Below are 23,808 nucleotides of genomic sequence, written 5' to 3' on the forward strand. Positions count from 1 at the left end.
CTGAGGACAGAGAGGAGATACACAGCAAGTTAAACACAGCCGGTGCAGATAGACAGACCCATGGTTCAAACCTCAGACGTCTCATTCCACACCAGCACCCCAGGCTCTGCGGGGCCATTCACAGCCCAAGGGGTCGGTCCCCATTCACCTCCACTGCCCTTTTTCTTCAGGAGCCAGCAAAAGGTGATTCCATCCCTTACAGCTGCCAAACAGGAATCACAAACAATGCCACAACCACTGTTAACTTCTACTTTTCAGTTTTTAATAGACACACTGGACTCATAAACCCAATTTATAAGTTTTTTAAAAGCTTGAGGGCGGGGGGGGGAGAAAAAAAACCAACTGTGAAGTAGATCTTAGTGCAGTCACATCTGTTTTAATTGCTATCTGCTTCATCTTTTTTCCATTATATCAGAAAGTACCTACAGCTTCCCAGCCTCTTGCATTACATGCTCAGGACCAGGCAACCCATTTCTGCTATAATTTGCTTTGCTGCCCCTTCTTATTGTCAGGGTTTAAGAGGACCTGGTGACCCACCACCAGCCACAGAGTCAGACCATCTGCCCACACCGGATTCCCACTGCATCCCTGGCACCCCTCTGTCAGGACTTCAGGGCATCCACTGCAGCAGCGCCTGTGCCAGGATGCTAACGAGCACAAAATATTGGTGGTAAAGTCATTAGGCTTTCAAGGCATTATCAACGTAAGCATTCATCCACATTTAAATTTCAGTATGTGTCACTAGATTTCAAGCTTGCCGTGCCCGATACCACCTCTCTGCTTTGGCGAAGCTAACCATGTTGAACAATTCTTTTACAGCATCACTAAGGTGACAGACGTGAGGAACTTAAGCCTGAGGATCTTGGGACCCTCAGGGTTACTTAAATCACAGTGAAGTCTGTTGGGATCTTCCCCCCACACCCAACGCCTCCTCTCAAATAAACCCAAGGAAAAGAGCTCTCAGGCAATATAGTATAAACTTCATCTAAATCAATGATATATTATTAATTGTTTAAAAGGTAATGCTATACTAATAGTCCCTCCTCAAATGCAATGCCTTTAACAGGCTACTGCTTTTAAATACAATTAAGAAGGGAGGGAGACATCTGACTGCCTTGCTCAGTTCAAGTTCCACCGCCCAGCCCAACACTGCGGCATTGTCCTTACAGCGGTCTCTAAAATGAAGCATGTTTGGCATTTACATCATCCCGTTTGTCAGTAGTTCTGTTTATTGTGCAGGAAATATTTTGTTTTGATTGCTGCTGTGCTTGGCTTCTGTGAAAGAATATACTCAGACGCGAACAGAAGGTTGCCTTCACTGCCTTGAACGGCAGCACAGAGTGCAGCTGGGGAAGGGCACCCTCGAGCTGATGGACGCAGAGATGAAGCCCAGCAGCAGCCAGACGCTGAGCAGGGCTCAGCACTTGCAGGGGCAGGGAGGCCTCAGCCCGCACGAAGAACCAAGGGCACTTTGAAAGCGTCTGGCTGACACATGCCGAAACCCCAGGCTCTGCTGCCAGCCGACAAACAGACAAATCATCACCCTCCTTTACGTGCCGACGCACTGGGTTTGCATGCAGAATACACCCACCGCACTCAGAAGGTTTGTGACTAAGAACTACGACGCCAGTTTTCCACACAAAACCAAACTCCACTTTTCATCCAAACACAACCGGCAGAAAGCAGAAGCACAAAATCATCTGTCAATGAAAAACAGAAGTCAATCACCATTTTCTAGCAAACAAAAACAAGATCTGAAGTCTAAAACTTACACTACATACTCAGATAAACATCTACCAAAATACTGGATCACTTCAGCTGTCAGAAGGACTAGCAACGGTACTCTGCAAAACAGTGACAGCTGTAAAATCAGCGTGTCCCACCGGTCACAAAAACCGAAAGCAGAACTCTAGAACAAACAGCCTGCAGGAAAAGCCAGAATCACCATTTAAATAGAAAGATTCCTTCTCAGTGATTTTAAAAACAATTGCTTTGCTTGTTTATCCACCCTGGCTGATGTTTGCCATTTTACAGTTCTGGTGGCCTTGGGCAGCTGCAGGCCAGGCAGGATGTATAGGTGTGCAGAATGCCAGGAGCTGGGAATCTGAGCTGCACAGCCATGAGGCACGGCTCCCTGGACACCCGCGGCCTCACGCTTGCTCTAATGGCCAAATGATGGAGGAAACTCATACCGTGAGGGCTCACACACCACTTCAGCAGGTGTTGGCTAAGGCTAAACACACAGAATACACTTACAGAAGAAATAAGGAATCAAGATTACACACGGAAGATGCTGGACTGGTACCATCTGCCTCTGGTCGCTGAGTGCTGTACCTGGCTACCAAAAGCAGGCATGTTTACCCCTGACTCAGCAGATGAAAGCGTCACACTGCCGTCCTGCAGAGAAGTTCAGCTCCAAACCTGCAGACCTTTTTTTCAAATCATAGTGTTTATGTTTTCATTATTTTAACAATGACATGTTCCAGCTTTGGCGCAGCTTGTGCCAGTGGCTTCTCAAATCACACAGCCAGGACACTCCTCGGGTAACTCTCAGAGATGCTCCCGGATGCCCTCTCGCAGGACAGGACAGGAGCATGGACCACGAAGCAGGACAAACTCAGGACCGCTTGTGCCAGCAAGAACGTGCAGAGCAGACGCTTAGGACCAAGAGGCAGCTGAAGGCAGGAGCTGGCAGACAAAGCCCAGGGAGATGTTTCAGGAGAAGGAGCATGACTTGCCAGCACCAGCCTCTGAGCTGCACCCAGCAGGACAAAACAAGCTCCTCCGAGTACAGAGAACCCAGCCAGGCTTCCACCTCACCATTTCATTTTTATTTTTCTATAGCATCAGTCTCTAGAGCGGTAGCAGATAAACTGGTCTCAAAAATCAACTATTTCACTGTTGCTGCTGCAGCAACATCATGTCTGGTGTTGTGGGCTGCATGTGGGCATCTGGGGAATGCTTTCTGCAAAGCACTCACATGGGAGCTGAGGGAGAACTTGTCTTCTTTGCATCCTTTCCAAAGCATAATACAAGTAAAAGCACATATCAACAGTAACCAAAACACCTAGATTTTTAAGCAGTTGGATATAGGATACAGCATGGCTCCGCATTACAGCTTTTCTGGCAGCAAAGCCAATTTATAAGGCTCCCAACGCCTTTCTCCTCAGCTTCTCGCCTGCTCTCTGCCTGCATGACCAGCCTCCAGGTGTGCTGCCCCAGCCAGTTTCAAAAATGCTGTCTCAGAGGAGGTTTCAATGTGGCCGCAGACAGACACCCACCATCTCGTAATCCAGATTTGCCAGTTTGGGGCAATTACCAGTGGGACCACGGCACAAGAGCATACCACTGGTGTCTCAGTGCCGCTTTCCTCCTCGCCTGCAGTTGCATAAATTCTCCAGGGGAGAAAATCTGGGACTTCACATGGAAAAAGAATCTCCCTATCTTTTTATTTTTTTAAAAACCACAAAAGCTCTTCAGGGCCTGTTTTACAACTTATGAAGCAGAGATGCATAATAAAGCAGCACATCTTTGTTCCTTGCAAAACAATCTCCAGAGACCATCCCCTAAGAATTAGCAATGGAGTCTAGCGAGTGAATCACCCCATCAGCCTGGTTGGAAGTTCCACCACATTTCACTTGCTCCAGCACCAATTTTCTGCCACAGCGACTCCTTTCCATGCAGTTGTTCAAGAGAAAGAAAAGACCTTTTCTCTGCATCAAACCACTCAGAGATTGCAGCAAACTACCCAATTAGTGCAGCAGAAAGAACCTAACACCAGACTTCACTGAAAAGGAGAATAAAACCATCACACCTGGCAAGCCTTGCACACGCAGCTGTCCTAAAGCCTCTGCTCTGCAGTCAAGCAACTGGGATAATCAAAACGCAGGTAAAAGCCTCCAGGATGTGCAATTTTCCCAACTAGGATTAGATATCCAGCACAGGATTCTTCTCTGTAGTGGTGTGAAAGGGTCGACCAAAATAATTTACATTACTGCAGCAAAACACAAAATTATGCAGATTACTGTAAATCTGTTGAGTAGTCTGAAAAAAATTGCCAACTCAGGTAGTGTTCCCTTTCAAAGATTGCTAATGAAAATGCTAGAACACATTTCACCCAAATAAGACAGAGAGCTTCCTATTTCTTCTCTACATACCCAGTCACACAGGCAAAGCATTTGAAGGTTACTTTTTATATGGTAAAATAATTGAAAATCCCCCAGGGGCCACAAAACCTCAGTTTTCTCTCTGGAGGCACCCACGGACAGCCAGGAGAAGGGGCTGTGGATATTTTGTGTCCTTTATTTTGGGTACCCGTCTGTCCCTCCCTCCCAGCTAATCCAGCCCCCTCGTCCCAGGGCGATGGTGCCGTACCCCGGTGAGCGTGGCTGCACCAGCACCCATGGGCGAGCTCAACCCTGCAAGTCATCTCCGCTGGCAGAATCGTGAGCCGGGTAAGTAAATGGCTTTTGGTATGCTCTGGCAGGTAATTTGTAACTGCAGCATTAGGTTCAGACTAAGCCTCCGAGCCATAAACATAAAAAAAGGCTTTAAGTTTCTGGGGATGTTGACCTAAAAAGTACAACACACATGTATAGATAGCTGTCCCAGCTGCTGTGTCCCAATAACCCCTGGAAGCACGCCGCTGCAATGAGCACCATGTGTCCGATGCCGGATGAAGGACACTTCTCCATCACACCACCTATTCCTGTGGTGTGTCCGCTGGCTTTGGCACATCACTGTGTTTCTGTCCCAGGAACAGCAGAACTTCACCCAAAGCTGCTGATCAATAAAACCAAGGATATTCAGCCTTTGGCATTCAGACGATGCCATCTCTAAAATATGCACGAAGGAGAGAACTAAAGTCTGCAAAGCACTATTAAACTGTTTTTAAAAAAAAAAAAAAAAAAAAGCTTAAGACAACTGTATTCTAGGGCTAAAACAAGATGTCAGTCAAAATCAACAGCCAAATTAGTATTACCTATTTCTTAGCTCCATTCCCTCACTCACCTCCTTCCCCAGCGAAGCCCTGCGCAGAGAGCATCTCCCTGAAGACACTGCCTGCATCCCAACGGGATGAGAGCATTTGCGCAGCAGCGCTGCGCTCTCACCTACCCACGTGGGGCCAGCAGGGACCTCACCGGGTCCAGGTAAGTCCAGCTGGGACTTCAGCTGTCCAGCAGCCTACACACGACCCCTCTTCTGCGAACAGTGCCCACATTTGCTGGATTTAGATTATATATAAAGGGAGAAGTTCTTCCCTGTGAGTGTGGCGAGGCGCTGGCACAGGCTGCCCAGAGCAGCTGTGGATGCCCCATCCCTGGCAGTGTCCCAGGCCAGGCTGGACGGGGCTTGGAGCAACCTGGGCTGGTGGAAAGTGTCCCTGCCTGTGGCAGGGGGTGGGACTGGGTGGGCTTTAAGGTCCCTTCCAACCCAAACCCTTCCATGATTCTGTGCTGATTCCATGATTTAAAAGCCAGTGGTGCTGGCACCCATAGTCCCACTGGTGGCACGGACACACTCCTTCGAACAGGCAGGGTGACGGCCATTTGTGCTGAGCCTGGGGACAGGACTGGGGGGGGCTGGAGCAGAGACAGAGCCAACAGATCCACGTGTGTTGCCACATTCCAGGAACGTGCAGTTCAAAATGCCCCCCTAGTCCTGGCTGCCAGGCTGTGGGACCTGCAGCTCCGGCGCTGGGGCGAGCCCCCTCCACTCCACAAGCCACTTCCCACCTCCAGATAACAGATGTATTTAACAATATTTCACCTCCAGATAATGGATTTCATTAATGATAGCAACATCTCAAAAAAGTTTTGCCTTCATCTGTCTCGTGACTCCCCCCAGCCTGTATGGACGCAGGTCAGTCTTATGGTTTATTTGCCTCAAGTCATCAGTTGGATGTTATAATTAACACAGCAGCCAATTAATAACATATGGGTACGCATCACCACAAGAAACTAATAAAACCAGTTGTTAACATCCTTCTCACATGTCTGCGATCTCATTAGTACTGAATGACAAAAGTTAATGCAATTAAATCTGGCAAAATTAGGTACACATTTTTAGTGTCAAATATAAAATTATTTTAATTTTGTAAATCTATCAAATAAGGTTTCATTTTTAAAAACAGACAGAAAGTTTATTAATTCCACAGTATACTTGTGCTGATTGTCTTCCCTTCCCAAGGAAGTCCGTAATTTGTAATATCAACAAAAAAGCATTTCAGAGTAACTTTTTCCAAACACACTTTGCTTACCCCACCTCGCCAAGGAACTTCTGGTGTAGTGTCCTGCCCTAACCCTATTCCCCAGTTCCTCTTCCTTAACAGGACCTCACAGGTGACAAAATTGAGAGGGTACAAACATCCTTCCATGGCTGGACGCTGAAAAGTCCAGAAGCTCCTTCTCCACTAACACGTGTGATTTTGGGGCATCTAGAAGACAATGTCTACCAATACAAAGCTCACCCTGAATAAAACTGCAACAATAAGACTAATTAAAAAGGAACATCAATAAGCTGCATTTCCACTCAGAGCAAGGATTTCCTAAGGTAGGGCACTGCTCAGCCCCACTTAAGAAAAAAGAACAAAAAAATAAATTTGCTAAGAATAGTTAGAGAAGAGAATTTCAGGGTGGCCCAGGAGTTTGAGAGCAGAGCTATATCTGTAAAGTTAGGCAGAATCATCACTGGGCAGGAGGAAATTCCCGGCAGGAGGAAATGCCTGGCTTCTGCAAAGGTACACACGGATCAGTGCAGCGCCCTGAAACCACTAGCAGGAATGGCCACTGGGTCACATATGCTTACACACACACACCAGGAATCTCCAATCCTGCAAACAGAGGAGCAGCGCAAGGCCCCGGCTGGATGGGGCTCAGAGGGTCAGGGGGACACATGGCACCTCCTCCTCAGCAGGAGCCAGCAAACCCTCCGGCAGCTGGGTGAAGCAGCCCCTGCCAGGAGCACCTCAGCCCCCACCTCCTATGAGCAGTTTTTATGACTTTTACGATCTTCTCCAAATCACCCAGTGGATAAATCAGGGTGTAGGGCCTGCGTTCACACATTCTTACTGGCCAACTTGATGCAACAATGAAAAAATCCTTCCCATTGCTCCATGGTCACACAGATGGCCCTTCTGCAGTGGGGGAGGGGGTTTGGGGGGTTCAACAGAGGGGACATGGCGCTAACTGGAAAAAAAGGTCTGTTTCTTCACTTTACAATGCCTGTGAAAGCACGGAAGCGTTCTGTACTGCCTGAACCTGCTGGGATGAAGCACAAGGGGTGAAAAAGGACCTGAAGGGGCTCAGTGAGGTCCACCCAGAGCTCTGCACCACAGCTGCAGCTTCCCAGCACCCCAGGAACGGGGCTGTCCCAAGTCCATCCACCTCTCGGTGGGAAGGACAGACTGCCACCCATCGAGGGGCAGGGAGGTGCAGAACACACACCGTGGGGGGTGGCAGGTATGGTCACTGCCATTACAAAAGGTACAAGTGGAACATTTCCCCCCGACTCACATCAAACAGGAGGAAACACCTCCAGCTCCAGGGAAGGCCTCTTTGCACCACCACAGAGTTCAAGCAGAAAGGCCAAGCTGTCTGGGGTTTGGCTGGGATAGAGTTAATTTTCTTCTCAGTAGCTGCTAAAATGCTGTGTTTTGGATTTAATGTGAGAACAACATTGATAACACCTGACAGGTTTGGTTGTTGCTGAGCTGTTTATACTAAGTCAAGGACCTTTCAGTTTCTCAGGCCCTGCCAGCAAGAGGGCTGGGGAGGGGCACAAGAAATTGGGAGGGGACACAGTCAGGACAGCTGACCCAAACTGACCAGAGTAGGGTATTCCATGCCATGGAAGATCATGCCCAGTATGTAAACTGGGGGAAGTTGGCAGGGGCTGCAGATCATTGCTTGGGGACCAGCTGGGCATCAGTCAGCAGGTGGTGAGCAACTGTACCGTGCATCGCTTGGTTAGGTTGGGTTTTTTTCCTTTTGGATTTTATTCTTCTTTCCCTCTCTCTCCTTTTCATTACAACTGTTGTTATTATTATCATATTTAATTTTATTTCAATTATTAAACTGTTCTTATCTCAACCCACGAGTTTTACCTTTTTCCCCGGATTCGCTTCCCCATCCCACCAGGGGAGGGGAGGGTGTAAGCAAGCAGCTGCGTGGTGCACAGTTGCCAGCTGGGTTTAAACCACAACACCAAGCCTACTAAGTACAACGCTATCACAGCACACTCCCAACAAAATAACCACCGACCTTCAGCCACAAGTATTTTTTTAGGGCAGGATCTCAATCATCATTCACGTCACACCAGGTGCTTCACTTGCTTCTCCCAGCACCGCTCACTGCAGCTCAAACTGAGAAGCACCACGGTCCTCAGCATCAAAGCGCATCTCACACCAGCCCCGCTCAGATATCCTGTGAAATACGCATGTGATTGCTGCAATAACCATTTTCAAATTCAGTAACTGTTCTGAGCTTAACATTAAACTGTGCCTCTGAAGAGCACTGATAACATTAAGGCAGTGCTGTGTGGTCTACAAGTGTCTGGCCAATACAGAAACCAATCAAAACTTACACACTGAAGGTCCATTCATCAATCAGCACTAATTTATTACAAATGTTTCCCGAATCCTTACCATTCGGGAAAGAAGGGAGAGCACAGAATGAAGCCTCTAATGTATTCATGCCCTTATAAGACAAGACAATGACTCTCTAACTTGCTTCTATCTAGAATAAGGCTACAGGTCAAGATGCGCTGCTCCAACCTGAGAACGACCGTGCACATCATTCACCAACACCTCCATGATCTTCAGTTCAGGAGCTCAGCACGCTCCTCCTCCAATGCCACGTAACACACCCAGAATCTCTAACCAAAACCCTAAGTAGCACCTCAGACCCAGGTAAGCCATGGGTTCACCTCCCCAGCTGATCACTGCTGTCCTCGCTTCAGGACAACACACCAGAATCAATATTTTCTTCTTGTTGTGTTGCAGCTTGCCATGACCTGCACTGCTGCTGGCGTGTCAGACCGAAGCAAGGATCAAGCTGAATTCTCTGAGGACTCTGCCCTACCTCAGCTCTCCAGCACTGTCGGACGAGCCCGGCTCTAACCTGCCTGGCTAAACCCGAGACTGGTATTCTCGTGACAATTCAAAACAACGCAGTTACTGCCATTTCAGGTTTGAAAAGAGGAGAAACTGTCCAAGCTGGAAATAGTGTGCCCCCACCCACCAGACAGGCATTCCCACCTGCGTTCCCAGCCGGATGACTGCAGGCTGGGGACCCCACAGCCTTCCCGAGCAGAGGTGGAAGGGCAGAGCCAGGTCAGTGGTGGGCCAGGGAGGCCGGTGCCCACCTGCGGCCATTCCTTTCGGCTGTGGTCACAGTCCTCTGCCAGCTGTGGACAGATGGGAGCAGCAAGAGACACACCACAAACTTGGGGACAGTCATCCTTGGGGACACCAGGGCACGACAGCTGGACACAGCAGCCGGTGACACAACCCAGAACTTTTTCATGCCTCCAGACACGGCACAACAAGGTGGCTCCTCGCTGACCTCTTGCTAACAGCCAGAGCATGCCTCAAGAGCTGCACCTCGCACACTGTGGGGTCTGCCCTCTGCTCTGTGGGCTCCGCCTCAAAAAAACAACGGACAAAACTTCAGGTGGGGTCGAGTTTTAGGAACTCTTCTCCTGTCACCAGTGACCAAAAAGTCATCTTCTGCCAGTGCCCAACGAACAAGGGAGGCATGAGCACCCTCTCTGGTCACACTGACCTTGCCAGCAGGACACACCAGTGTCTGGATACCCAAATGCTGGGCACCGAGAGCAAGGTGGCGATACACTGGTGTTGAGTACAGAGGACGGAGGAGCAGAGAGCTGTAGGAAGCCCCCACAGATGCCAGCCGATGGGAGAAGGGGTACGCACTAGAGGCCAGAGTCACCCCCTGAGGCTGCTCACCCAGTAAGAGACTCCGAATTAGGCAGGAGCCCTCAGGAGATCTGCATAAGCACCAGCATGGACAATTCGTAACAGCTCATTCATCACTCCCATGCAGCAACAGTCTAAAGGGCAAATAAGCTGCTAAATTACATTAGATGAGAAATAAGTGTACTCCGATAGCGGAGGCAGCGTTCCTTCCTCCCACTCTGCCAAACCTGCACTGCAGGGTACCAACAGCCAGCTCGGGAGCCTCAAGAAGGGGCGCAGGGGAGGTGGTGGGGATCGGGCAGACAGAGAAGCCAGCAGGAACGTTGACCCACCAGAGCAGCCATCACCGCCGGTGCAGCATCAGGCCAGCCTCCAGCAGGACAGTCCCCAGGTGTGCAGCCCAGGGGAAGCCAGCACGGCAGGAGGAGCAACTCATACCGCTTGCCAGGCCAGCACGGACAGGGCTGGAGGAGAAATCTCCAGGAGAGGAGCAAGCCCCATGGGTGACATGTCAGTTGCCCACCTGCACCATTAATAGGAGACTTCACTCTGCACAACTGCCTACCCGGCACCACTCAAATATGGTGTTTTCCCATTTTTACCCCTGCTTGAAGTATTACACACATTTACAGACTATTTCCTCAGTTATTTGAAGATACTGGTTATTAGTCACTGAAAAATGGATGCAATTCCCAGTGACTTGACTTGTGATTTGAGCGTGATTTAGGTCACTACTGTGTTTCATCTGAGCATAACAGTTTCACTGTTTCACTCCATTATAGTGGGTAACCCAAGGAATTTATTGTGTTCCTTCCAGAAGCCAGACTCACATCATTACGCCAGCACACAGGGACGCCTCCCTCAGTGCAGATATGACTAATTGAACCTCAAACTGTCATTCAAGGTACAGATCAAAAGTTTCAGGCGAACCTTGAACACAGCAACCACCCCTGAAAAGCTCCCATGACAAGATTCATGACCGCTGGTTAAAACGCTCTTAGCCTTAAATTCAAGATGTGACCCAACACGGCTGGAATAAGGAAAGACTTGGAAATAATTCTAGTTCCTGTTAAGTCTAGTTATTACTGAATAGACAGCGTGTGGTGCTGCCATACTGTCCCTATTGAAAAGAGGGGATTACCCTGGGATTAAGCACAGACCCGTCACCCAGTGACACGGTGGGGGTGGTGGCCATCTCACCCAGCAGAAGCCAGAGCGGCGCAGATTTGCACTGTCAGACTCGCAGATGAGCCAGGGTGAAGCACCCACACCATGCAAACACCACTGTGGCACTGGATTTACCCTGCTCAAGGCAAGAAGACAAACACAGACAGTTTGGGTGTTTCTGAACACAATGATGCCAGCCACAGCACTGGCGTATGGCCACCTGTCCCCAAAAGCCTCATCTGGACACTGCTGGGACAGGCAGTCGCTCCAGCCCAGCCGGAGGGGCTGGTGCACTCGGTCCCCGCGATAGCAATTTCAAAATGCAATTTGAGTAAGACACAGATAAACCTGCTTGCATCCAGGAGACGCAGCTGCCGCCCTGCCTGACCGAAATTCAATGCAGTTATCAGGCCAGAACTGTCAAGACTCAGGTTGAAATTTCACCTTCTTCGTCCCGCTCCCCCCCACTGAAAGCAGGAACATTTCGCAAACACACAGCCCGGGAAGCTTGGGCAGCCTGCCTCCGTCCACCACAGACATCTCCCAGCGCAAGAGCGCTCCGCAGCTGCATCCCTGCACAGAAAGATGCTTTGACCCTGCACAGGGTGGGTAAAGCAACTTTCCAGCCTCACACTATCACCAGCAGCCCCGAGCCTTTTTCTGAATGGCAGCTGCTCTGTTCAGCGGTCTGTGACCACACAAACGAACCGTTTTGGCCAGAGACCAAACCACACACACGCGCCCCACCAGTGGTGGGCAGCTCCAGCCTGGGTGCTCTTGCCCAATGCCCTTCCCCAGGCAGGCAGAGCAGTCGCAGGTCACACTCCTCCACCAGGTTTTTTCGGGGGCAGCCCCCAGGCAGGACACAGACCTGGCATAAGGGGGGCAACGGGAAGGGGTCTGCCCTCCCCAGCTCTGCTGAAGCGCAGCCCGCCCACCCCTGCAGCCAGCCCCGGAGTTACAAAGCACTCTGCCAAGTTGGCAAGCACGAAGTAACAGAGACGCCGAAAATGCACTGCCCAGTCCCCAAAACAGCAAGTGTCTGGGACACAATGTCACCGCGCCGGCGAGGAAGAACAAAACGACAAAGAAAGAAACTCCAAAGAAAGGCCTCGCTGTAGGGCCGGTGCCCAGCTCCAGTTCTGCTGCCCACCGCACAGCCCAGGGTTAACTGCAATACGGTAAAACCTGGAAATGATTTTCAGGCACTCGGAAGCTCAGTATCTCACCATGCAATCTGGAAAATAAGCAAAGAGGAAGGAAAAAACACGATGCAGAAAGGAAAACAACGCCAAATCTTTGTGCTGAAAAGCCCTAGAACGATTCTGTCATCACCAGAGGCTCAGCTGACGCCTCATTGCATTATCAGTGATAATTAACAGCAAATGCAGACTAACTTAAATCAAAAGGACTCGACTACTAATACAATTCAGACTGTTTATCTGCCCACCATACATCATAACAGGTACTGTTAGTGATGAAGATATCAAATTCCAGAAATAGAAAAGCACAGGAAACAGCATCTAGATTTCAGTATAAAAACAGATACATTTTTCATTGCAACAGATAGCATTAAGATACACCACAATATTATCTAATGGCATAGCCAGGAGTTTGTAAATAAGTTTCCCTCCCCCCAGCTTACCCGGCTGTATGTGTGTCTCTTGCTCTGGGCCATGCTGCCGCTGGCTTTTCCTTTATTTTAAAGATTTATTATTTTTAGATAATGGTCTCAGTTCATGGCCAGCAGTAATTCAGCAGAGGTTTTTCACGTTTCAGCCGATCTAACCATCCCTGTGTCCCCCTGGCGAGGCTCTGCTGGGTCGCACAGAAAGGGGAAAAAGCCCTTTTCTGGCAGAGGATTCTTCAATACAGGGATATACAAAAATCCAGCCCAGCTGATGGAGACTACTCTGCGCTAGTGCTGCTCCAGACTTGTCACCGGCGCTGGCAGCTCGCTGGGTCCTAACGCTACCCGGCTCCCGGTAGCGCCGCAGGAGAAAGGCAACAGCTGTGGGCAGGCCCTGGCACCGCGGCCACGGCCACCGCTCGCCCACCCATGCGGGAACTGGCAGGGAGATGGCCTCCTCCCGCCTGTCCTGCTGCGCGGGCAGCACCTGCTGCTAGGTGCTGGGCAGGGGCCACCCCAATGTTCCCCTGCCCAGAGCCCACCACCTCAGCCATGCTCAGTATGCCCGCGCTCCCTCTGGAGCCCCCGCCAGCACCGAGGTTACCCCCATCTGCCATACCTTGCTCCTCTCCCCCAACGCCGCGTCCCTCTGTGGCAAGGTTTGAGGAACAACAACGCCACAGTGCAGGTTCTCTCCCTAGCGCCCCGCGGCCAGCACCGCAATGTGAAGGTGGGCACGCAACTGCGGCACGGTGACCGAACAGCTCATCACGGGGCAATTTTTTTAAAAGCAGTAATTGTTCTTTCCCTGGTTGATCTGAATAGATGTCTAACTGAAGTCATCAACCCCTCTTTTTTCGCAGAGCCGTCTGTGGCGTTAATGGCTGCCAGTGAAAGAGCAAGCGGGGCTAATGGTGGGGCTTTGGCAAGCCACCATGCCCAGCCACCTCATGCTGCCGTGGGACACCAGGACCCCGCGCCCAGGTGTCCCCCCCAGGACCCCAGCACACAGAGCCCTCCCCGAAACAGCAGCCACACAGTGATCGGTGATGACTGCTTGCATCCCGTTTTAGCACCCAGCTGTGACAACCATAATGAGGGCAATGAGATACCCAAAGGGAAAAACCAACATCAGCAAGTTTTTAAAAGGGTGAAGAGGAACCTGCTCAGGAAGTTCTTGATAGGTCAATATGGGGGCCACATTTTTCAAAATATGCATTAACGAATATATCCTTTGGTCCCTTATCTCCTGTACAGCTGCAGATGACTCCTAAATATTTTATGAAAGGCAGACAAAAAATGCAAGCTTCACATAGCTATCTTAAAGCCCACAGCTGTGCTGAAACTTCACGCTAGGAACCAGGCTGAAAAGTCTGAAAGCCATGCAGGTACAGCGATTGAGCAGAGCACAGTGCTGAACAGGGATGGCACACTCGGACAGAGGAAGACCAGAACATCTCAGGGAATTAAGTAGATGGCCTTCAAGGATACAGCAACTGCATCAAAAGGAATTAACTTTACAGACACACGACGGAGATGAGTGAGACAAAACTTAGCTAGAAACTAGGACTTCATCACAGGACTAACCAAGAACTCGACCAGAGCAACCCCAGACCTCGCCGATCACCACATAAACCACAGAAATGTACAAACCACCCAGGGTGAGCAAGCAGAAAGGTAACAGCACCCACCAGACAAACCAGGAGAGGCTAGCCCCGCCGGCCGGGGAGCCCTGCCGCTGTTCCACCAGACTGCTTTGAAAGCTGCAAGCTTTTTATCAAAGGACAATTATATTTCTCGTGCAAAGCAAAGGTTAAATTATCCATTAGATAAGCACACTGCAGCCAACACACCTACTCCAGGTGGCCAGCACAAAGGGAAAGTTAAAACTGTTCTGCAGCTCCCCAAGCACTCTTCTACAGAGACAGGAACGTCTGCACTGAAGTCGTCGCCCCGTTCGCTACACTCTTGCAAAGGGAACAGTTACACCCATGGAAATCCAACCCACAATCACCAAGAAACTTATTAAAAGGCAAAAGTATCTTCCCATTCCCCTGAACTCTGCATCTTCCCCAGGAGACATCAGGGACACTAGATGTCCTGCATTATTTGAACAAAACACAACACAACCAAAACTAGTCAAAGGCAACAAAATTACGAAAAAGCAAGACTAGCACCAGCTCAGCTGAGCCAGTGCAGCGGGAGAAACCCCATCTCCAGCCTCTCTCAGCCTTCCCACCCATCAGAAATATTTCTGGCGTCTGCACAACCTGTCAGGTGAAAGTTCCCAAAGCGCTTCATGACAAGCTCCAGCCCAGAGGACAGGCCAAACCACAGTGACCACCAGCAGAGACCAGAGCACAGGAAAGACCAGAGGATGATGTGCTGGCCGAGCAGCAACAGGCCATTTGTCCCAGCTCAGGTCACCCCATCTTTCCCTAAAGACCACAAGACGAACACAGCCCACCGCTCTGGGAGGAGGAACTTGGTACTCCCCCTGTGCCAACCCATAAACAAAATGAAGGAGGGGTGGGGGCATTGCTGCTGCCACCCCTGGCAGTGAAGATGGTTTCAGAGCACGGGAGTCTCCTGCTCACGTTGCAGACAAATCCAAAGATTTGGGACAAAGAAATCCCCAAAATAAAAATACCCCTTCTGTCAAATTCCCTCCACAAGGACTGTGCATGTGTTAGAGCTCCCTGCTCTGCCCAGGCTCACGAGACTTTTTCCTCTCTGGTAAGTATTAAACCAAAAGTTTTCCCTTTTAGAAAATCCATCAAGTGCTTTTAACCACAGAAAGAAGTACCACCTCCAGCTTCGGAAGTCTCCAGTGACTTGCGGCTGGGATCTGTGAGGTTACACTGGAAGAAATGTCACCACATTTCACCTTTTTCTAATAGCCTTCTCCTCTGCAGCCACTGCTGGCCACTGGTAAGGCAGGCTCCTGGCCAACATGGACTTTCGCTCCGACCCAGAACACTGTACCATGCTCTTCTCCAGCACGAGCCACATCCACTCCATTTATTGCATTTTATGTTTTCTCTTTTTAGCCAAGGTCTGGATTTTACCAATGAGGGAGCTATTTACAGGCTGCATCTCTGCAGCAGCAGGCAGGCGTGGCACCAGCCGTGCCCCCACAAGGCAGGGGCGGCCCACCACAGGGGCTGCTCACTGCAGGGTTCGGCACGTATGTGGCTTCGGACACCTGCGGGTAACTCAGAGCTGCAACCACAGCATGAAGTAAAACCCGTTAACGGTGTTGGGGACGGGAGGAGGCCTGGAGAAGTGCCGATTCGGGCTGCTTTCACACATTTCATTTAATACAAGAGGAAAAAAGGTTCTTGTGATCAAGGTGTGGGACAGACTCAGGACACCTGCAATCTAAATATCAAAAAAATTTTTTGTTTTCCTGTGCGACCTCCGAGCCTCTGAGGCTGGGGCAGAGCCAGAGAAACAGCTGGCTGTGGCATAAGATGTATGAGAGCTGCGGACACAGCCCTTGCTAAACAGAGGGCATGGCCATCTTGCACAAATATTTGGAGGGTGCTAACTCCAGCAGAGCAACAGCGGTGTTTATATTCAAAGAAGAGGCTGGAATGACAAGCAGGGAAATCAGGTTAAAGAAACCCTTCTACAAAGTACAAAGAAAACTGGGAAACAGCCACAGAATTTCAGAGGGACTTAAGAAAGTGCAGGGGAGCGAAGGGTCCTGCAGCAGCCCAGGAATGGGTGTCGTGGGACACTTCCCCCTCTCAAAGGATGTGAACAGCACTGTCCTTCCCGCAGACCCCCACAAATAACAGAAATGCACCAAAACAAGCAAAATACTAATAAGTATGAGGAAGGCTTTCCTTCCAGCTAGGCCAGCTGTAGCTAGAAGAGTATTTTTTAATTTAAAGAGAAAATTATAAATGCTACATGGCTTATTTCTCCCTCCTCCTCCCATCACAGAGTTTTCCACATCAAACCTGAAGCACAAGGGAATTTTTCCCCCTGAAGCATCCTCCCAGAGCCTGCTCTACCCATCAGCTCAGCAGCCAGTACCCAACCACTGACTGACAGACAGACAGACAGCACCACGCTCCCACCACCGGCACAAACCTACACCAAATTGCCCAATTCCCCCTCAGCATCACCCACAAACACAGCAGTGACTGAAATCAAAGCTGGGTGAACGAAGCCACATGAAGAAGTATGCAATGCAGACAGTTCCAGTAAGAACACATAAAGATTTTCTAATATACAACTAGGGACTCGTTACAGTTTCATTGGAAAGCTAAAAACAGTTATGCAAAACTTGGGAACATTTTACATTTAAAACAAGCTTATGATTAACCCCAAGAAGGACAGTAAGTTTGTGGCAATTTTAAGCCTCTGCAGTCTACACAAAAGCTGCCAACAAAGGAACAGGAAGAAGCTTCAATTTCAGGTCACTTAAAACTAAATTAAAATTAAAACATTAGAGAACATTCAAGAGGCTTACTGTAGCGTGGGCAGGCTCACGGTGATCAAAGCATGCTCTCTCCTTGTCACTACAGTGCCAAGGCTGGAACCTGCCTTCATTTTCCAAAGAGCCCCCTGTAACACGCAATGCTACAGCAGGACTGGCACTACGGCAGACGGTAACAACTACCAATGATGCTTCAACAGTCCCCTGAAAGCTTCCCACAGAAATCCTACAGCTACTGAAATAGGTCAGGAACAGGAGCTGAGCCACCAGCACCTCATGCCAATGGAGCACGCCTGCCACCCAGAGACCCTTGCCCCCTGGTGATGCCAAACTTCAGCACCCCCCAAACCACCCTAAAGCTGCCGCCAGGTCCCACAGGCAGCAAGAAACGCTCGTTCCCTCCGAGGGCAAGACGCAGGAATGAGATCCCAACAGCTGCACCCAAAAGTGCTGGAGCCCAGCGCCCAAAAGTGCCAGAGCCCAGCATCCAGAGCCCAGGGGACACCATCGAGCACCCCGAGTTCTGGGGGACCAGCTGCTGCCACCCACCCCTCTGGCTGCAGCAGGCAGCCAGCAGCATCATGCTGGAGCCAATGCACACTGCTAGAGCAGCCTTGCCAGGAGCACAGCCCACCCAGGTACGACTGGCCCCACAGCACTGGAGGGCTCTGCATTCCCTCCCGCTTGGGGACCCCCGGCTTCGCACACCCACATGACAATGGGGAGGGTCACATCTCCGAGCCCAGATCCCCACTTCCCAACTCTGCCAGAGGGTCTGTTGTCTGTCAGAAGGCACTGCGCCTACCCATCCTCATCCTCCTCCCACCCTCACAGCTGGAATGTTGTGGTCAGAAGGTGGAGGATGCACGGAGGCTGCAGCACTGGAGGGTCTTTACTGCCCCAGACCACAAGGACATAAAATGTACCAACTCCAGCCCTCTGCATTGCTATTTCCTAAACAAACAATGAAATCAGTATTAACAAAAAAGCAAGAGCCTTTGAAAGCAAGTTTGTGACCAGACCAAGGCTGAACATTAAAACTGCTGTCTGGCTGACCAGGAGGATGTATCTTCGACACTTTCAAAGAGATACTATTTCTTAAGGTAACAAAGTTACATACCACCATTTTCTGTTTTCATTTCTCATTTACTACCTGGACTTCGGGTGAAAATTAAAACTTGACGAGAAGGCAAGCGGCCCAGGTTAGACAGTAGTTTTATTAGTTAACTGAAACCACATTACACGGGGATACATAAAGCTTTCTGTAATTAAAGCACTTGGAGATAGTCTGAAGCAATCAGTGCAGAAAGAAAAAATATCTGTAAAATGAAGGTGGCTGTTGGCTGCTGCAGCCTCTGTAGAGCGAGATTTTGGCCCAAAGCCTGCTCTACAGAGAGGAAGACAATTTCATTTTTCTCCGAACTCAGACACAGTAGTTTTTGGATGAACTGCTGTTTCAATCAAACAAAACAACCAAGATGAACAAATCTTCCTGGCACTTGCAGAGGCTGCTCCAGCCACCAGAAACTACAGCATCCCCTTTCCCACAGAAACATACCTCATTTTCTGATTTACGTTAAAGCTTTGGAATAAATGTACTGGTTTAACATCCTTTAATAGATTTAGTTTAGCAAATCATAGGAAATGTCAGCATTATCGAAGACTCACCTTTTACTGCCCAATCCCCAGCTGCACTCAAGGCAGCTCTTGCCCCATTCATCTCACAACTGCATGCAATGAACCCCCAGCCTCCGACAGACCATGGGTGCAGTTTATTCCCAAGCAACATCAGCTGCTGGGCAAGCCAATTACCTGCCTCCAGGTCCAACCTCACCTTTGAGAGTACCGACAAGACAATTTCTTGTTACAAAAGGGCACCCTGCGTCCCAAGCAGGGATGGTTCTAGCAGACCTCCTTGCACGCTTGGTGCTGAGAGAGATGACTCCAGAGCAAGGACAAGGACAGGCAAAGGGAGAGCGCAGAGCAGGGGCCGGCACAGCAGGGAAGGGACTGGCACAGTGACCCGGCACAGCCCCTTCTCAGGCACCAAGGTATTTATTAGGCAGTAACACGTACCGCAAAAGCTGCCTGCGTGTTTGTCCACAAATCCAGTTCAGGGGAGCTCAGGAGATGTGTATTCGGCTGGGAGACTGAACTAGATCAGCTTGGGGCATACTTCACACATCAAGGTCATTCTTGCCCAAGTCTGGGGCAACCTTCATTCACCTGCAAAAAAGTGGCAAACATTACAGACCTCCACAGGTTGCCCTTTGTGGGTGAGGCACCCCTCCTCCCCAGGGACATAGACCTCTCTGCACGCTGTTCACAGCCACAGCTTTGTCAGGACACACAACGGTTGTCTGCTAGCTGCCCAAAGCCTCAGTGTCATATTCATCATTACAGATAAACTATCATAGAAAAGCCAAGGAATATTCTGTTCAGAACCTTCAGACTTTTTGCTGAAATCTGGGATAAAAAACAGTCCACAGGCTGAGTAGCTTGAACACTAACACCTTATTCAGTTTAAGCAAACTGAGCAGGAAATTTAAAAACCTTCAGAAAAATCCCCACTATTTATTTAGGAAAAACAAAATTTCATCTTATTATATTTATATATTTTTTATATTTATATATATATATGCACAAACACATACATCTCCCCATGAAATTGCTTCAGCAAAGCTTCTTTTTGATTTATAAGCAGCTCTTAGTTTTCCAGCAAACTTGTGTTCAGAAAAGCATTTCTAAAAACAGCACTTCAGGGCTCTGTCTTTATTGTGTCCCTATAAATCCACAGAGTTTGCTGAGTTTAAGATTTTTTTTAATTAAACTCTAAGTAATGCATACTCCCCTAGGTGACCTGAAAATCAGCCTAGGTTTTTTTTCTATTCCTGCCCAGAAGTGGAAAGAAAGAACTCAATCTGCCCAGTTATACCTGCACCAGCTCCCCCCTCCTCCGAGTTTGTTCCCAGTTATGAAAGTCAGCACTGTTCAGCAAAATGGTCAGGTAGATGAACAGCAAATTACAGCCCTGTACTTGGTGCCAGAGCAAATCTCAACTCCAGCTCCTGTTTCAGCACTGCTAGCAGGAGCGCAACCTTATTTTTATCTCCGAAGAGCCACCTATATGAGGCCAATAATATAGAGAAAAATCTGCTGAGCCATTCAAAACCTTAATTAAAGTTCTCCTGTGCCAATGACATCCAGTAACAAACAACAGATACTGTGCTGTTACAGTGAGGCTGAAGCCCACTACACCGACCAGTACTGAACCCATAAATTCTTTGTGCTTTCCATGTGTCTGTATCACAACATGTCCCGTTTTATATTTAGAACATGATCTTTCTGGAGCATGGAGTATCGCTCATCCCGTCCCCGCTCACCCGCAGCACAGGAAGGTTCTTGCCCACAGCTTGGGCTGCTGCCGACCACAGTGACGCACCAGCCATGCAACCCTCCCTCTAACAGAGGCGGTCACTACCTAAAATAAAGGACCTTAGCCTGTGTCACTCTGCAACAACATAGCCCTACGTCTTTTGGTGTTTGAACCACGACAAGAGATGGGGCTTGCAGAAACAGTGTCTATGACAGGCAGGCAACACCACTGCAGAGAGAGCAGAGAACACCCAAATCTTGTGCCCCAGCGCTTGGCACAGCACCGGGACACAACAGAAGCTGACCTGCTGAAGGCCACGCTGCCATCCAGGCACCAGGAGAAAGTTTTCCGGACCCCTCGCCTATTTAAAAGCAGGTTGTCAGGACCGGCTGTCCAGTGCAACACTAAATACCAGCCCTGCATGCAGCCAGGCTGCCGGAGGAGGAGACGCAGCCCTCACCCAAGCCCAGCACTGTGCTCACTGCAGGGCACCCCGATTCCCAAGCAAGAACCGATCCAAGGCACTAGGACCCGGCGGGCGGGCGCTGCGAGCCTGCGCCCTGCACAGCTGCACCACGGCACAGCACCGCTGCAGCCTAGCCAGCCAGCTGCCGCTCAAGGACACCGCAGCATGCTCCAGCTGGCGTTTCATACACCACAACTGTAATCATTTTCTTTTTAGCTAAAACCGAAACTCTCGGGATTGCAATCGATACGCCAGCAGCACTGCCGGGAGATGGTAGCCATGGCGACGGACCGAAAAGCAAAGGATGCTGCGGACCAGCCCCGGTGCCCCGGTAGCAGGAGGAGGTCAGTCGATTTTAGCTCATCTCCATCAAAACAACTTATTCATTATTTCACAGCTGAGCACCCTTCCACTGCCATCGAGTCCCAGCCACCAGCGTGTGTATGTCATTTAGCCTTCACTATGTTTAATGACACCAAGAAAAGCTGATTTCAATATATGCCTGCCCTGCTTTTATCGCTCAGAGTTAGAACAACCAAAACTGTTCCTTCCTTGTGAGACTTTGATCAGCTGCTGGGAAAGCAGCTGGTCCATTTCAGCATTTATACAGCTGTCTTTGCTTTGTTTTCTGAGCAATTCCCATCCTTAACAAACTTCCCCCCTTCACTTATTATGGAATTCTCAGCCAGCAAGCCCCTACTTCCCTCAGTGGGCAGAAAACTGAGGGCACCCACAGCCTCTCACCAGTGGCATCACCGGGGGCTGCAAGTCCTTCCGCAATCCATAACAAACAATTGAAAACCCGGCAGGAGAGCATTCCTCACTGTGCCAAGAGGAGCGGCCAAAGAGCTGCACGCGTAGCCACGACAGTCCCTGCATGCTTATGGTCAATTTTCTTCTTTACTGGTTCCCATTTCTTAGGTATTTTTCAAACAAGACAGACTTGTAAACTCCTTAGGAATGGGTGCAACCCACACCACACCCCCGCAATTCAGCTTCCACAAGCCCCGCTTGGGACTTGCAGCTTTACAGTGCATTCGTACAACACAATCACCCGAAGGAAAGCCTCAGCTCCCAGAGCTGCAGCTCCTGAAGCCTCCCTCCTGTTAAAAATCAGTTCAAATTGCTCAATGCTCCCCCGCAAACATTTCAAAGGAACTTAAGAGTGCCTTGCATTTAATTTAGCAAGGGACCCTCCTGAGCGCCTGTGAAGTAGGTCACAGTCGCTGTCTCAGCTTCATGTTTGGGAACTGAGGGAGAAAGAACAGGAAAGAAGAAACTGGTCCAAGGTCATGTGCCAAGACCTTGACAAGATCTTAAAAAAAAACCCTGAATATAACACCCACATCCTATTAAAAGGCCAGCCCTTCCTGGTGAAGTCCAGGGCTGATGTCAGGAGCCCCACCAGGCATGCTCAGGGAATCTCATGCCAAACTCGAATGAACTGGGAGCTTTTGTTAACAAAAACAGAAAAACAAAGAGCTCTGCGCTGAGTTTTTGTCCTCATCTCTGCAACACTGCAGAATGCAACGAGCCCGCGCACAGAGAGGTTTTGCTTGCTGAGCACTGCAGGAGCTCACCCTGGCTGTGAAACCAGCCATGACTTACTGACACAACCTATTGTCAGCTACACCAGAAAGACAGATTTAATTTATGGAGAAGAGGTTTAGGACCCATGGAGGCTCTCGTCTGGCAGGCCACCAGAGGCGACCCCCTGATGGTTCAGCTGCATATCAGCACCCAAAACTTACTGTTGCCATGCAACAAAATACCCATTTCATAGCAAAACCCCATCACAGCCCCTCAGCTCACACATACACCTGGCAAATGTTTTGGGGAAACTCCTCCAGGGAAGGCTGGTGGAGGGGTCGGCAAGCAGGGAAGGATTAGAAGATGGTCAGAGGCCTGGAGCCACTCTGCTGTGGGGACAGGATGGGAGAGTTGGGAGGGTTCAGCCTGGAGAAAAGAAGGCTCCAGGGAGACCTTAGAGCACCTCCCAGTACCTGAAGGGGCTACAAGAAAGCTGGAGGGGGGCTTTTCACAAGGGCATATAGTGACTGGACAAAGGGGAATGGCTTTGCACTGAAAGAGGGGAGATTCAGATCAGATATTAAGAAGAAATTCTTCCCTGTGAGGGTGGCGAGGCGCTGGCACAGGCTGCCCAGAGCAGCTGTGGATGCCCCATCCCTGGCAGCGTCCCAGGCCAGGCTGGACGGGGCTTGGAGCAACCTGGGCTGGTGGGAGGGGTCCCTGCCCGTGGCAGGGGGGTGGGACTGGATGGGCTTTAGGGTCCTTTCCAACCCAAACCATGCTGTGATTATGCTGATGTCTCTGGGACGGCAGCACAGGTCTGGTCTCCTCTCCGAGGGTTCGTGCCCTCCTGCAGCGCTGCTTTACCCCTGGAGCAAAGACAAGGCTCTCTACATATTCGCCTCCCCATGCTGCCAGCAAGCAGGATGGCTCTTCCACAGCCCCAGCACAAGGCCATGGCAGCAGTGGGCTGGCACCATGGCAGTGGCACAGAGCAGGCGGCTACTACCACAGCCACAGTACATTCAGGCCGAGTGTGAGGGACTCTCTGCCACACAGTTCAAGTGTGGGGCTCATGTCCCTTGTGTTGCAGATGAAAAAACTCCTTCAAACCCAGAAAGCAAATGCGTTGATCAGAAAAATTCAAGACACTGATTAAATGCAGCAACATGAAGCGCCAGCGTTATACATGGGCAGGCGCACAGCTTTTAACACACAACCTACAACATCACAGACTAAACACCGAGGTATG

The 23,808-nt window shown here is 49.9% G+C and overlaps 1 protein-coding gene and 1 long non-coding RNA gene across 11 annotated transcripts in view; one reads left to right on the plus strand and one right to left on the minus strand.

Moving 5' to 3' along the window:
- LOC130152324 (uncharacterized) overlaps positions 1 to 12,741 on the plus strand; it is a 35,096-nt gene extending 22,355 nt beyond the window's left edge. Inside the window, exons 1-5 of one of the 3 annotated variants that reach the window (XR_008822958.1) lie at positions 7 to 3,889; positions 4,359 to 4,454; positions 5,023 to 6,552; positions 8,740 to 8,908; positions 9,002 to 12,741. This is a non-coding gene — a long non-coding RNA (uncharacterized LOC130152324). Of the gene's footprint in view, positions 1 to 6; positions 4,455 to 5,022; positions 6,553 to 8,739; positions 8,909 to 9,001 lie in introns of those variants that run through there. The other 2 variants (XR_008822955.1, XR_008822953.1) reach the window with 2 other exon arrangements.
- Positions 1 to 23,808, minus strand: part of DCTN1 (dynactin subunit 1) — an 84,656-nt gene that overhangs the window by 58,985 nt on the left and 1,863 nt on the right. The window contains exon 2 of one of the 8 annotated variants that reach the window (XM_056345642.1): positions 19,261 to 19,410. The exons of 5 other annotated variants lie outside the window; for them this stretch is intronic. Coding sequence is in view for 1 of the 3 variants with exons in the window: in XM_056345634.1 (XP_056201609.1) it covers positions 12,750 to 12,782 (33 nt within the window). In the remaining 2 variants the exon portion in view is untranslated. Of the gene's footprint in view, positions 1 to 12,749; positions 13,057 to 19,018; positions 19,174 to 19,260; positions 19,411 to 23,808 lie in introns of those variants that run through there. 2 more of the 8 variants (XM_056345651.1, XM_056345634.1) reach the window with 2 other exon arrangements.

This window comes from Falco biarmicus, chromosome 1 (genome assembly GCF_023638135.1).
Source record: "Falco biarmicus isolate bFalBia1 chromosome 1, bFalBia1.pri, whole genome shotgun sequence".
In the NCBI taxonomy this organism is placed as follows: Eukaryota; Metazoa; Chordata; class Aves; order Falconiformes; family Falconidae; genus Falco; species Falco biarmicus.